This window comes from Gastrolobium bilobum, unplaced genomic scaffold, assembly GCF_033153095.1.
Source record: "Gastrolobium bilobum isolate Gb01-03AN ecotype WA unplaced genomic scaffold, APGP_CSIRO_Gbil_v1 utg1891, whole genome shotgun sequence".
Classification (NCBI taxonomy): Eukaryota; Viridiplantae; Streptophyta; class Magnoliopsida; order Fabales; family Fabaceae; genus Gastrolobium; species Gastrolobium bilobum.
The window spans coordinates 334,040-350,260 of record NW_026899025.1 but is presented as its reverse complement, the minus strand read 5'-3'; the positions used below and the strand labels follow the sequence as shown (position 1 = coordinate 350,260).

Below are 16,221 nucleotides of genomic sequence, written 5' to 3'. Positions count from 1 at the left end.
GGTCACAAACCTTATGTGAACCCTTGTTATGACGGATTGTGTAACACCCCGTATATATCCGGTAATGTTATCATACTATCGTATTAAGTTGCGCTTAATTAAAAATGCAGAATATCTTTTTCTTTTCAATTATGAAGTCATTATCATTACCAACTTGCTTATTAACCAATTAATAAAACATCGCCTGTATGCAATTGCAATAAAACAACTAACTGCAATACCTCATTAATTAAAACAACATAAAGTATGTCTCTAGTCACAGAACTACAACACATAGACCGCACCAACTATCAGTTTATACAACTCAACTCAAAAGTACTAACAACATAGTGACATGGACAACTCTCATGCTCACCCAAATAAGGCAACAAAGCCCAACATAAGTCTCAACATCAACAACATAATAATAATCATGCGGAAAACATAAACAGCATCCAGCCCAGCCATGCTAGCAAATAAGCAGTAAAATCATCAACTAAGCTCTGGCCTCCTGCCGCCAGAGGCATCAGTCACCATACTACCTGAACCTGAAATAAGCATTCCCCAAACGTGGGGTGAGATCTCTAAACAAGAAATCTCAGTAAGGCAATGGGTCCTCAAGGATCCTCCACCCCAAGCTCACTTACATGTGCAATATAAGTTCGAAAGCAGTTTATCATCATCAGTTCTAAATCAGTGTAATGCAGCAAATAATCATGTCATGTGTGTCAATACTAATCTACTAGCCAGAGAAATGCAGGATGTACGTCTACAACCCCATAATAAGTACAAGACGCCGCTTGTATCCATCCCGGATCACCGTATTGTATGACGCCACATACTCAGGCTTACCGTCAAGATGGAACAACACATACATATTAAAAGCCATTAACACATAAAGCTCAACAACAATTCATATATATCAAAGCATGTAACACAGCATGCATATAACCATACCCCCATGGGACATGGTGGAACCACAACATGGCTAAACCGAGGACACGAAAGCTTACCTTGCAAGCTAACACCCAAAGCCAAGAGTCCACAGCTCAAAGTCCAAACACAGCAGATTCTCAATCTATTATGGACCAACAATATATCAATAACATGCACCGCAAGCATACAATATTAAGACAACGCATTTCCATTACATTTTACGTCTTAAGGCTTCTCACCAAGCCATAAGCCCTTAATCAAATGATTCCGACTCACATTAATTAATTACAGAAGTTCAACTTCCTCAAACTAGGGTCCACAAACCCATAGATCAGTTCTGGATGAACAGTACGCTACTGTTCCTCGCAAACCCAGAATATCCGGATATTCCTCGGGGACATATCCGGATATCCAATATCCGGATATCTCACAGGCAATATCTGGATATCCAATATCCGGATATCACTCTGGCAATATCCGGATATCTATATCCGGATATCCATATCCGGATATCAATATCCGAATATTCCACGTCAAATATCCGGATATTTCGCGACAGAATGCAGTTTCTGCATTTCGCGAAGATATCCCTCCAAGGTTCCATTTTTAGCACTTCCAGAAGCTTAGACATGCATCTTAAGGTTCATTTATGTTCATATGACAATTGGTTACTTGTTTAACTCATTAAACATACCAAGACACCTTTTTTACTCATCAAAACACAAGATCAAGGTTGGTACAACTTACCAAAGCTCAAAATAGAGCAACAATGGCTCTTGGAGCTCACCACACTGCCTCTACAGGTCTTACCTTCAAGGTACACGAAAATGACAACACAAGCAAGGTTCTTTCTTCACAAAGATTGCTCCTTGGAGCTCCAACAACCCAAGTAAGAAGCTCACACACTCACACAAGGCAACTTAGACCCCAAACAACCTCCACACAGCCACCACACTCAGGGAAAGTGCTCCTTTCTCACAATGATCTTTCCCACTCACCCAAGGTACAAAGTGAAGAGAAAATGAAGAAAATAGGTCACAAGGCTCACAAAATGATGGTGAAGCAATGGAACAGTGGAACCAGCAGCTGACCAGCCCCCACACTCACGTAGAGAATATGTTTCCTAGGGTTTTGTGCCATCACAAGGGTATTTATAGCCCACTTAAACCTCAAACACATTGTATTAATTTTAATTGCTACGCTTAGCATTTTAATCCCAAACTCAGGATTCTTAAACTACACAATTTTACAAGAATTATCATATTTTTCTTATAATTTTCCGAGCACCTTTCTGGTACGCGTTTTTCATAGCCAGTACCAGTTTCTGGCACCACTTCTTATTATTTTAACTTGAAACTCATTTTACAAGTCCTACATATTATTCTAGTAATTATCATGCACTTATTATAATTTTCCGGGATACTTTTTCGGTACGCATTTATACCGACTAGCAGAACCGGTGTCTGCACCTTTCTTCCGAAAAATGACTTTCAGCATTCTTACTCACTTACTATAATTATTAAAGCCTCATAATAATTATTAGGGTCAATTATGGAATCATTTCCTATTTTCTCATAATTTATTAATTAAATTTCTTAATTAACGGTGCGGGTTCTTACAGATTGGTTTACATTTACTCGTTTATATAAATTATCTTTATTTCTACCCTGTGCGTATTTTATATTTTCTTTATTAGAACTGATCAATCTAATAGTTGATGATAATTTGAGGGTTAGAACTCTAGATAGGAATATTGGGGATTTGACCTTGAAAGGGAGTAGGATAACAATTTATATGCATGCTAGGAATAGATGTATGTTTAATTGCAGATGCTTAAATTATTGAGTTCATTGCTTAATGCCATGAGGAACATTGCAAGGAATTGGGGTTCCAATTGGGGTTAAAGGGTTAACCTTACAAGGAATTGAGGGTTAACTATTAAATATTTTTAGATAATAATTTATCTGAGTAATTATATAAATAAGTATTGTAAATCAATCCAAAGTAAGAAGTGTGAATCATTCGGTGAGTGTACTCTAGCTACAATGTTTTCTCATATTTACAAAAATCAATCTCTGTTTTTTTCTCATAAACAAAAAGCCAAAAATAAGTTTTTTCTTTTAAAGTTCTCATTTTTACTCAAACCGACAATATTTGTCACAACCTTTTTGAATCCTTCCATTCTAAAAGCGCACGATTATTTGATATTCGAGCCCAATCCCTGTGGAGATGATACTTTTCTTATCACTGTATTACTTGTGCGATCGGTATACTTGCCAGTGAGCATCAATATGCCAAGTCGAGTCTAGTGCAAACCATTGCATACATCAAGCTTCCGACAGCGGATTGGTACGAGATCTTCAACATCTCGTCTTTGTCTTCATCAGATCTCGGATATTGCTTCTTGTTCAACTTTATGTGTTCGACTAGGGGGTGCTCACTGTTTTGGCTTTGTCCATGCTGAATCTCTTCAGAATCTTCTCAATATACTTCTCTTGACTTAGCCACAGTAGCTTCTTTTGTGTATCTCAGATAATCTTGATTCTTAGAATCTGCTTTGCAGGGCCGAGGTCCTTCATTGCGAAGGATGAGCTCAATGCCTTCTTCAGGGAGGCTATCCTCGATTTGTCTTTCCCTACAATAAGCATGTCGTCAACATATAACAACAAAATCAAAAAATCTTCGGCCTCATACCTCTTCACAAATACGCAGTGGTAGGCCTCTGTCTTCTCAAACTTGTGATCTGACATGAATGCTTCAAACTTTTTATACCACTGCCGAGGTGCTCGCTTCAAGCCATAGAGGCTCTTCTTCAACCGACATACTAGGTCTTCTTGGTCTGGAGCTCGAAAACCCTCAGGTTGCTCCATATATATCTCTTCTTCTAAATCACTGTGAAGAAATGTTGTCTTCACGTCCATTTGTTCTATCTTGAGGTCCATCGAAGCCGCCATAGGTAACACGGTTCGGATCGAGGTTATTTTCACCACAGGAGAAAAGATCTCCTCAAAGTCTACTCCTTTATTCTGATTGCAGCCTTTCACTACAAACCGGACTTTGTATTTCGGCTTCTGCCCGTTCTCTTCATTCTTAATCTTGTAGACCCATTTATTTGTCAGAGCTCGTCTTCCTTCAGGAAACTCGGTCAGCTCATAAGTCTGATTCTCGTGCAGAGACTTCATCTCGTCTTGCATTATCTTTTTCCATTCATCTTTCTCTGAGCTCGTCACAGCCTTGTTATAACTCCGAGGCTCACCGTCTTTAGCTACAATGGTGTATTCATCAGATAGGTATCTTGTAGAGGGTCTTCTTTCTCGAGTTGGATATCTCGGCTGTTCTCCAGCTTGAGAACCCGATTCATCATTCTAATCCCGGATCTCATCATTAACTCAGACCTCAATGTCTTGGTCATCATCAGCTTGTTGCTGGTCATCATTTTCTTCATTTTCTTGATTTTCTCCCCCTGCTTCAGCTTGCACAGGAAGGATGGATTCTTCACGTCTAACAGTAACCCGGACTTTGAGCTTTGAGATGTTATAAATAGTCTCATCTTCATGAAAGATCACATCTCGGCTTCTCACTATCTTCTTATTGATTGGATCCCAAAGTCGAAACCCGTACTCACATCTCGGCAAACCAAGATAGATGCATTCTTTAGTCTTCGCACCGAGTTTTGCCCTTTCATCTTTAAGGATATGCACGAAAGCTTGACATCCAAATACTTTCAATTGATCATAGGCCGCTTTACGACCTGTCCAGACTTCTTCTGGGTTTTCTCCTTCAAGTGGTTGTGATGGTGAGAGGTTGATTAAGTCAACAGCAGTTTTGTCGACTTCTCCCTAGAATGATTTCGGTAATCCAGAATTGGATAGCATACTTCGAACCTTCTCTTCAATAGTCCTGTTCATCCTCTCAGCAAGTCCATTCAACTGTGGAGTTTTAAGGGGCGTCTTCTCAAGTCGGATTCTGGGTGCTCTGCAGTATGCATCAAATGGGCCGTAATACTCACCACAATTGTCAGATCAGACCACCTTCAATTTTTTGCCAATCTCCTTTTCAACCATAGCATGAAACTCTTTAAAGGATTGGAGTACCTGGTTTTTAGACTTCAACAAATAAATCCACACTTTGTGGGAGTGGTCATTAATGAATGAAAAAAAATACTGAGCTCCTCCAAGGGATCTCCCCGACATGGAGCAAACATCAGTAGGAACCAGGTCAAGAATATACCTATGTCTTCTGGTTGATCCTGTTTCAGGAAAGAAACCTGATGCTGCTTTCCATCTAGGCAGTGCATGCAACTCTCCAATGCTTGGTCTTTCAACCCAGTCAGTAATCCTTTCTTATTCAAGATTTGGAGCCCTTTCACACTCATATGGCCGAGGTGCTTGTGCCATAGCTCCAAGCTAGGTCCATCTTGGACAGAATTGGCTTCTCCGCCATTAATCTTTCCTTGCATCACGTACAAGGAGCCTTCCTTCTTACCTCAGGCAACAACCAAGTTTTCCTTGGCCAGCTTCCATCTAACACTATCGAAGTAGTTCACTAACCCGACATCATCAAGCTTCACTACCGAGATTAGGTTCAATCGCATGTCAGGAACACGCCTTACATCTTTCAACACAAGTTGGCACCCAACATCTGTGGTCAAGGTCACATCATCGACACCAACAATCTTGCTAGTCACTTGATTTCCCATCTTCACGACTCCAAAATCACCACCTCGGTAAGAAGAGAAGAAACCTTTATGTGGAGTAACGTGGAAGGAGGCTCCAGAGTCAATAATCCAGGTGCAGTCATCATATGCAACATTCAAATAATTATCCTCACCAAGGAGGAATATCTCGGCATCTGAGTTAGCAGCCACCGCAATGGTGCTCTTGTCTTCCCTCTTCTTGGGAATAATCTGATCTGACTTCACAGAGTCGTTCTTCTCATCATTCTGCAGAGTCCAGCAGTCTGGCTTCTTATGCCCTGTCTTCCCACAATAGTAGCACTTCAACTCATATTTCGGCTTTGACTGGCCTCTGGACTTTCCTCGTCTGTCGCGATCTCGACCCCGACTCTTGCTTCTACCCCGGGAGTCGGATTTTTCTCTTTCTCAGCAACGTTGGCCTCAGATATGCTCGAAAAACCTTGTTCTCTTCTCCTAACTTCTTCATTGAGGAGACTATCTGTCACGACATCCATCTTCAATTTTCCTTCTGGAGCCGAATTACTCAAAGTCACTAGCAGAGTATCCCAGCTTTCTGCCAGCGAGCTCAACAACAGCAAAGCCTGCATCTCATCATCAATTTTCATCTCAGCTTTTGACAGCTGATTCACAATACCTTTGTAGGTGTTGAGGTGTTCAATCATGCTCATGCCGTCCTTATATTCCAGCTTCACAAGTCAACGAACCAGGTGTGCTTTGTTCCTAGGAGTCTTCTTCTAGATCATGGACTCCAGCTTCGTCAACAACTCGTACGCGTTCGTGAATTCGGACACGTGCTCAAAGAGGCTTTTGTCAATATATTTTCTGATCGTAGCTACCGCCTTATGACTCAGGATCTCCCATTCCTTATCGGTTTTGCCTGCTGGTCTTTCATCAAGGATAATGGGCTCATGTAAATCTTTGCAGTAGAGATGATCTTCCATCATCAGTTTCCAATACGTGAAATTGTCTGTGATCAGCTTGAACATATCTCCATCATGGGTTATGCCAATGGTATCCATCTCATCTCCCTCAGATCCCATCGAACTCGGGCTCTGATACCACTGTTGGGAACTCAGTTCCCTCAACTCGACTCAGAAGCATTTTCGCGGAAGTCAATCAACAAGATCCTAGATCTCGGATCTCGGCAATATTACCTCGGCCTGAACTTCACCGGTCGGGCAGCGCAGCGAAAAAAACAAAAAACACAAAAGGAGAGAGAGAGAGAGAGAGAGAGAGAGAGAGAGAGAGAGAGAGAAAGAGAACACAAACAGATTTTAACGTGAGAAAACCTTCTCCAATGAAGAAGTAAAAACCCACGGGACCTAGTCTAGTTCAAACGTTCACTATGAAAATAATGGATACAAAGAATCAAAATTCACCAAAGTGATGGTTAACACAACCTCTCCAACAATGGCGATAATCAAACTTCTCTAGAGATGTATCACTCAAACTCTCTCTAGAGATCTCTCAAATATAGAGCTCAAAGCTTTGCTCACAAATCTCTCAAATAATTTTTTCTCTTTTGTCCTAGCCTCCACCCACAACTAATGAATATATAGAGGAGGTGAGATCTAGGGTTTAGGGTTTTTAGGAAACCTCTCTATGGGCTTGGGCTTAGCACAGAAGGAGGAAGCCCAACAAAATCAGTTTGTTCGGTTCAAGGAAAAAAATCATTTTGGATCACCATGCACAGCCTTACTTCAAGCCTCTTTTGTTGTGCCTAGTGATTTGCTATCTCTTAATTACATGGACAATGTTAGTCTTCAGGACAATATTAGTCTTCAGATCCCACATTAATCACGATTTGCTTGGATCAAACAAATAGAATCCAAGATGGCACTTTCAATCAATGATTTAAATATAAAATTATAAGTTAGAGATGAATTTTGGCAACTCATAACCAATGAAAATTTTAAAATCAACAATGATTTTTTTTCTTGATTTAATAAGTTTTTAAAAAAAGAAAGAGACGTATTTTGGTAATTAGTAACAGACAAATTTTTAAAATGTAGAAATGGAAAAAAAAAATTCCTCAGATAAATAAGGGAAAAAATCTGCCTCTCGATATTTTTTGCTTTACGGGATTATATGATTACAATGTGTCTATCTTTGATTCACGTGTTGATTCTTTTAGATTAAAAACAAAATTTCTATTTTTTTAGTAAAGATATTGTTATGGACCAGCCATTAGACTTAGAGGTCGTTTGTATTGACTTTTGAAGAAAGTCTTTCTTTATCACTTCCTTATTTTAAAAGTACTTTTTATAAAAGTTACAGCTATTTAGATTTTTAAAAAAATATTTATTTTTTGAAAAAAATATTTGACTTTTGACTTCTGCTTTTTTTAAAAGCTAAAATTTTTAACTTTAGAAAAAAAAGTAGGTTTTTGGCTTTTTTTATGACTTCTGCTTTTTTTAAAAGCAGACATTCTAACAGACTTTTTTCGAGAAGTGCTTTTTTTTAAAAAGAAAGCAGCTTCTGAAAAAAAAGTCCATCCAAACGGGCTCTTAGAGCTGTTTGGATCCTCTTTTTTAAAGCTAGAAGCTATTTATAAGCTAAAGTTAAAAAAAAAACTTTAAAAAAAGTTAAAAATAGTTTGGTGATTACATAATTTTTTTCATTTAAAAGTTACATAAAAGCACATATTTCAAGAAAATTCTCCTTTTCCATATCTCTATATAGCTCTTTATTTAAAAAAAACATTCATTCAAGAAAAGTTGATAAGAACTTAAAAAAAGCTCATAGAAAAAGTTTCTGGCTTTTAACTTTTTTCTACATTATAAAAAGAGTTTTTCTCAAAACCTATTGGCTTAGCTTATGCTTATAAATAACTTCTAGCTTAAAAAATAGAGGATCCAAACAGTCACTTAATTTATTAGCTCATTTTAGGCTAATTTAAGGGTTCATCCACAATCTCCCTTCCAATTGCACCTCACGCTCCTTTGAAAGGGCTTAGCCTATGCATTAGGTTGGGAGAACTGCCATTAAAAATGTTACTGGGAGAATCTCTCCCAATATAAGTCATAGCATGTTTGATGTATAGTATAGGATAAAGTCTGATAGTATAAGACCTTATAGTATAAGACCTGATTAAATTTTAATACTATCCAGCTTTTGGTATGGTATTGTATAAGATAATATCCTCCAATGTTTTAAAAATTAATATATTAAAAAAAATTATTTTAATATATTAATATTGAAATGATATATTGGTTCTTGAGAATTGTACTTATAAGTAATATTAATACATCAATCCCTTGTCAGGCCTAATCCCACATCCTTAGCCCTGATTAAGTTATACATCATTTTGATGTATTAAGGGATTCTGATGTATAAGCTTATACTATACGATGGTCACACCAAATAACTGAAAATGTCATAACTATAGTATAAGCTTATACTATCAAGCTTTATACATCACACCAAACAGACCCTCAATTGGTGTTTGAAACGGACTAGACCAGATTAGATAAAAAAAAAAATTAAAAAAGAAGAGATCAATAATAGATTTTTGCTTCAATGCAAGTTCCATAAAGTTGCAAATTTTGATAAGAAAATGGTAATATGAATAATTTTTAATACAAATTATTGCCTTTAAAAAGGTTAATATAATAAGAACGACTTTTGAAATAAATTGTTTGAGGGTAAAGTGTGTGTCATTTTTTTTTTTTTTGGTACATTGCCAGGAGGTATCCTCATTCAACCTTCTATGGGCACCATGCCCTCAGGGTATGGCCCGTTTGGGCTAGCCCCTCATTATAACAGTGGGTGCACTAAGCTTCGCAACCGGAGAAAGGACGAGACTAATCCCCCAACCGAAGATTTTTTGGCTTATCCTCTGGCCCCCAATTTTTTTTCCAAGAAACTGCTTGAGGCAGGGTTTGATCCCTGCACCAAGCAATCCCTTGGAAGCTCAGCTGCCAACTGAGCTACCCTTGGGGTTAAGTGTGTGTCATTTTAAAGGATGTAAAATTGTGTCATTTTAAGAGAGAGAAAAAGATAGATAAAGGAGGAGAGAGAGTTGACAAAAAAAAAATAAAGGTACCGGTTCCACCTCTTTGTAAGAGTGAAATGATATAAGTTGTGTCATTTAAAATGATAAACACTTTTTCCATTGTTTGATCTTATTTTCATTTTCAATTTTTGATTAAAATTATAGTTGGGTTCCTGAAAATGTTTTTTTTTCAATTTAGTATTTATAATTGAAAAATATTATTTTTTCGACTTTCCATTTTATTAGTTCAAAAGTGTTAATTTTAAAAAATGATTTGTAATGTTAAAAGATAATATAATTTATTTTATTCGGTCAATTAGGCTAAAATGATTTTGTTTGAATAAAATTCATCTCAAAAATTATATGAGTATTGTAAACTAAAATGTTATATGCACACAGATGTTTTACGCGATGTATAAGTTGTTAAAATGATATCATTTTAGTTTTTTTTTTTAAAAAGACATCGTTTTGATTAGAGGGGCCGTCCCGATCCGCCGCCAACCCGCCAAAATTGGGTTGGCCCGCCCCGCCCTGTATTTTAATATGGGTTAAAATTTCCAACCACCAAGTTTTGCGGTGGGTTGGCGGGTCAACCCGTCTAAAAAATAAAAAATAATTTAAAATTAAAATAAAATATATTTTATTAATTTTATAATATTTCTTATTTTCATTTCACAATCCCTTTAGTTTTTTTTTTCAATCTCAAATCTAAATGTATACTAATATTCAATCAAATAATTTTTAGGAATTTATTTTTTCCTCAATATATGGATGACCTTGTAATAAATAAAGTTTTTCTTCTTTATTTTTCTAGGGAAGTTCCAAGATAATTTTTTTTTCATATTACAAAAGTTTAGTGACAAATAAAAGACTACCTATTAGTAAAAATAAAAAATAAAAAATAAAAAACTCGCGGGTCAACCCGCCCCGACCCACCGCCAACCCGTTTTGACCTGCAACTAAGCGGGGCGGGTTGAGGTTGGTTGAAAAGTATAACCCAATCCGTCCTGATTTGGTGGGTTGACGAATTGATCCGTCGGATTCAACCCAAATTGCCACCTCTTTGACTTAATTAATTGAGTTGTGTATGTCGTGTTATCTTTTAATTTTAAAAATAATAATAAAATCAACATTCAACCTTATTTTTTTGGTGGATACACTAACCTTAAATAAAATTAAGGAGAGATGAAAAAGTTGGCCAATTCAAGTTTTGTGACGATTTTGACTTTATTTTGGGTCTTTGGCCTTAATCAATGTCGAAATCCTAATTAATTGAAAAGGTATTTTCTCTCATTTTTTAATTAATATCGTGGTCATAACTAGTCATACTTGTGTTAGAAGCCAAAAACAAAAAGGTGAAGCCATTAGGAATAATGTAGTAATATCATGTTTTTTTTTATAGACATGAGGGGATTAAACCCCAGCAAACAACAACAACAACAAAAAAACAAAAAAAAACAACCTAACAAGGAAGAGTAACTAGACGCTCTCTCCCAACAGATGCTAGGTCCGCCAAAAACAACAGCAAAATTACCTCAGGAGGTTCTTCAAAGAAAATCTGACCCACCTGCTCTGCTGAGTTGAACAAAAAGTTTGTCAACCAATCAGCACACATATTCCCTTCCCTATAATTATGTTGAATCCTCACATCCCAGTCCTTACCAATCCACATTCGTATACGAGAAAGCAACCGCTCCTCACGAACTGCTGCACCCTGCTTGGTGAGCCCAGTGATTGCCGAACGCGAATCACTTTCAAGAATGACCCTTCTGTAGCCAGCATTCCAAGCCACTTCAAGGCCATGAAGAATACCCCAAAGTTCTGCTTTATAAGCTGAGCAAAACCCCAATCTAAAAGAGAAATCAGTTAACCAGTTACCTTGAGAATTCCTTATCAACCCTCTGCAAGCAGCCAATCCTGGATTACCACGCGATGCTCCATCCGTGTTTATTTTAACAAAGTCATCACTAGGAAACTGCCAGCAAATATTCAATCGACTATAAGCAATATTCTTGATGTGACTACCAGTCCTACTATAACTAACCTCAATATCATTCACCAACTTGGAAATAATCTCGATCTTGATTTCCAAGGAAGGCGAACTTTGATCATGAATTTGCATATTTCTCCAAAACCAAATTTTCCAACAGGTTACCAGAAGCGCTGTTCTCTATTTTTCTTGCACACCGCTAGGGATGGTCACCACGTTACAATACAGCCAATGATAAAGATCCTGGTTGAAAAAATCCTCTGGTAACTGCGAAGGAAGAAACTGGTCCCAAATCCGATTAGCACAGTTACAATCTCTTAAAGCATGCAAAATCGTTTCGTCATTGGCCCCACAGTATGGACATCTGCTATCTCCCTCATTCCAACTAGCAATCCTACTTTTTGTTAACAGCCGATGGTGCAACAGTTTCCATCCAAAGATTTTCACCTTTTGAGGACCGTTCCAAGACCAGAGGCACTTCCACATCTCCCTAGCTTCAGCATCCACGATTGCATGACCATACAGACGATTATAAATCTCTTTGACCGTGATTAGATGACTATTATTGAAACTCCAAATAAGCCTATCAGGTCTGTCTTCATCATGAGGAGCCAGAAAACTATAAATCATATTAGAGACATTACTTGGAAGCATTGACCGGATCCACTCCATATCCCAATCCCCCGCTTGCGTAACTGCCTCAGCCACTCTCAGATTATCATTTCTCACGCTACCCTCATCAATAACTAGCTCCCTTAGCGTGCGATCCATCGGCAGCCACTTATCACACCAAAACCGAATCTCTTTTCCATTACCCAACTCCCACAACAAGTTTCCTTCCATAATGTGCCACAACCTACACATATTTTTCCACAGACTAGAATCGCCATTCCTAGCTTCAAACATGGCCTGATTTCGGCTACCCCTCTTATATTTAGCAAGAAGCACCTGCACCCATAAGAGATGAGGCTGCGAGTACATTCTCCATATTTTTTTAGCCAAAAACGCATCATTCATAAGATCAAGACGTTTGATTCCCAAACCAGTCTCACCCTTCTGAGCAGTAATTACATTCCAACTAATAAATGATGTTTTCGGTGATTATCATGGTCACCCCAAATAAAATCCCTCTGGATTCTCTCAATTTGATTGCAAACTGCTTTAGGGAGCTTGCAACTTTGCATATGAAAATAAGGAATTGCAGACAACACATATTGAGATAAAGATATACGCCCTGCCTGAAATAGACACTGTTTCTGCCAGTTACTCATTCTTTCTTGCACTTTATCCACTAAACTAGCATATAAATTCTTCGAAACTCGGCCATGCTGCATTATAGCTCCAAGATATCTCCCCATATTCCTAACCCGCTTAAAACCACTGATTTGAACAATTTTATCCACTGTTTCAGCAGGAGTATTCTTTGAGAAAAAAATACAAGTTTTATCAACACTCAATTTTTGGCCAGACATCTCCTCAAACAGACTCAAACACTTTAACAAGGTGAGAATTTGATCTTCCTTTGCCTCCATAAACATCAACAAGTCATCTGCAAAAGCAAGATGCGATATCTTTGGACCACCTCTCCCTGCCTTAATTGGCTTCCACAAACCTCCTCTATTGGCCGTGAAAATAATGTGAGAAATTTTCTCTAAAGCCATAACAAAAGATAAGGAGATAGTGGGTCACCTTGACGCAAGCCTCTAGAAGTTTCAAACTCCGCAGTCTTGCCACCGTTCCATAAAACATTGATCCTAGAAGATGACAGACACTGCATGATGATATTAATCAGCCCCTCTGGGAACCAAATCTCCTCCAGAGTCCGACACATAAAAGACCAACTAACTCTGTCATAGGCTTTAACCAAATCAATTTTGATTGCCATGTACGCTTTTCTGCCTTTCATTTTGTTCATAGCATGAATAAGCTCTTGCGCAATTGTAATGTTATCCTGAATCTGCCTATTTGGCACAAAACTAACCTAGACAGGAGAAATAATTTTATCCAACACATGCTTTAACCGAGAAACAATCATTTTGGTTAACAGCTTGTAGATCACTGGGCAAAGAGAAATCGGACGGAATTGCGCAATGTACTCAGGCTTCTTAGATTTTAGAATTAATACTAATAAAACTGAGTTGATATCACGAATTGCTTCAGGATGAGCCCACATGAATTTAATCGCTTCACAAACCTGAGTTTTAACTTTACCCCATTGCCTTTGAAAAAAGATAGCAGGATAACCATCATTACCAAGAGCTTTGAATGCACCCATATCAAACATGTTTTGCCAAATCTCATAATCATTTGGAGGAATAATCAGCGCCTGCAGATCCGCTTGCGTGAGCCTCGGCCACATACTCTCGGATGAAAGCCAACGACGATCAACCACCTCCTTCGAAAAAAGATCTTTATAAAAATTGCAAACATGGGTCTTTAATTCCGCTAAATCTTCAATCCACTACTCTGAACTATTTCGAAGTCTAGAAATCTTATTACTGCACCGACGAATAACAGTTTTGAGATGGTAAAATTTTGTATTTTTATCGCCATCGACAATCCACTGATGCCTTGATTTTTGATACCACATAAGCTCCTCCTGCTCCAAAGTCATATTAAGATTTTTCTGAACCCGCTCCTCCAGATCTTGGAGCCTAGGGTTATCAGCTCTTTCTCTTTGTGCTTGAATACTCGCAATTTGCTGTGATAACATATTCTTTTTTTAATGATATCCCCAAACACATCTTTATTCCACTTTTGTAAATGAGGGATGAGATTAGCTAACATGTCACATATTGCAACACGGGAATTCCACCTTTCCTCGATAAGCCCCTCAAAACCAGGATGGTTCATCCAAGTTGCCAGAAAATGAAATGGCCTATTACTCCAATCTTGTTGTTGTTTCTTCATAGTTATCAACAAAGGGTTATGATCAGATAAAATCCTAGGCAAAGTTCTCACTTCAGCCTCTTCAAAAGTAATTCTCCAACTCACATTTGCACAAACTCTATCCAGCTTCTTGAATACCCGCTCCAAATGATTCCATTTTGGGCCTTGCCACGTATACTTAGAACCAACACAATCCACATCCTCCACTTGACAACGGTCAAGGAAAGAAAGAAATCTCTGGCACTTTGCAATGTCAGGACTTGAACCGCCATTTTTTTCACTACTAGCCTTAATGTCATTGAAATCCCCAGCCATTATCCATGGCTCATGAATTAACGAACTAAGCTGAATAAGGTCCTCCCACATTAGGTGTCGATTACCTTCATGAGGACTACCATAGACAGCCGTACAAAGAAAACTCAAACTATCAACCAAAGTCACCTTCATGTGAATGTACTGATTTGTTTGTTGAATAGCCTGAACCTCAGCTCGCACAGAATCCCAAAAAACCCAAATACCACCAGAGAAACCATTCGCTTCTTCTATAATCATTTTATCAAAATTGATTTTCTTCAGAAGTTTTTTACACTTACTCCTGTCGGTCCTAGTCTCCATAAGACCCACCATACACACCTTATGTTTCACCACTATACTTTTAAGAGTTCTCCCAAGATTAGGCTTCGTCGCCCCTCTGCAATTCCAAAAGATCACAGACATTAACAATGATTGGGTTTTTCGCAGGCTGATCATGCACCTGCAACATGGATCTCTTCATCAATACAGCTGATCTGTTCCTTGATTGCTCCTTTTCCCTTATTCCCCCTTTAATGGCTGAAAAAGGATCGAGAGGTTTCAGTTCTTTAGTGGCTGATTTCGGTTATAATATTAAAGTTATTTTTTTCTCTTTCTACGTCAGCCAACAAATTTAATATTATAACTATGTACTACCCGTAGTACATAGTTAAAAAATATGTGGCTGAATAAAACCTTATATCCAATCACATGACAAGCCATTTTCCTTATACATATATATATGAGATAAACTTTTCTCAAGCAATTTGAGATAAACTTATCTAAAGCCATCCCTTATAACTATATACTACGAGTAGTACATAGTTATAATGTTAAAATTTCTCTCTTTTTCTTTCTCTTCAGACGATTTGCATAACTTATTTGCTGACGTGTAATGTTAAAGTTATTTTTTCCCTCTTTTCAGTCACTTTGTAGAACTTGTCTACTCACGTGGAAAAAAAGTTAATAACTTTAGCATTATAACTATATATTACTCGTAGTACATAATTAAAAAGAGTAGATTGAGATAAGCTTAACAATAATGAGTTCAAAATTTCCTTTCCAAAGTCATTTACCTTATGTTGGGTAATATATTTTGGCATTTTTCTTCCTCTGTTTTCTTCATCCATTCCATGTGTATGCACAAACTCCAACTTAATTAAGACTTGTATTTGTTCAAAGCCACGCGCTTCGATTTTTGAAAGGTCATGTTTATCTTTTTGTGATTCTTGTTTTCGGATCAATGTTTCTCATATTTTATAAAGAGTCATTTCAATACAAAATGTTAAGATGTTGGGTGATGACTTTTTCAAAAGTTTATATTATTCTTTAAAGCTTTGTTTGAGAGTTGGTTTTAGGAGGGAAAGAAAGAAAAAAGAGGATTTTAGTATGTTCTCCCCTTGTTTGTGAGTTTAAGAAAATGAGGGGAAGAAATTAGGGATTTTT

The 16,221-nt window shown here is 37.6% G+C and overlaps 1 protein-coding gene across 1 annotated transcript; it reads right to left on the bottom strand.

Moving 5' to 3' along the window:
• Positions 1-11,775: 11,775 nt before the first annotated feature.
• Positions 11,776-15,201, bottom strand: LOC133286328 (uncharacterized). The gene is made up of 5 exons (XM_061483735.1): positions 14,287-15,201; positions 13,790-13,990; positions 13,285-13,576; positions 12,753-13,144; positions 11,776-12,651 (listed from the first exon to the last, which is right to left on the bottom strand). The coding sequence occupies exons 1-5, from the start codon at positions 15,199-15,201 to the stop codon at positions 11,776-11,778; spliced, it is 2,676 nt and encodes an 891-aa protein (XP_061339719.1).
• Positions 15,202-16,221: the final 1,020 nt, after the last annotated feature.

Excerpts from the sequence above, each read along its gene's own strand:
- LOC133286328 (XM_061483735.1), bottom strand. The coding sequence starts at position 15,201 with ATGTCTGTGATCTTTTGGAATTGCAGAGGGGCGACGAAGCCTAATCTT. Across the intron at positions 13,991-14,286 it reads GTTATCACAGCAAATTGCGA|GAGGTGGTTGATCGTCGTTG; the intron begins GTATTCAAGCAC and ends CTTTTTTCGAAG. Across the intron at positions 13,577-13,789 it reads GGGGTAAAGTTAAAACTCAG|GTTAGTTTTGTGCCAAATAG; the intron begins GTTTGTGAAGCG and ends TCTCCTGTCTAG.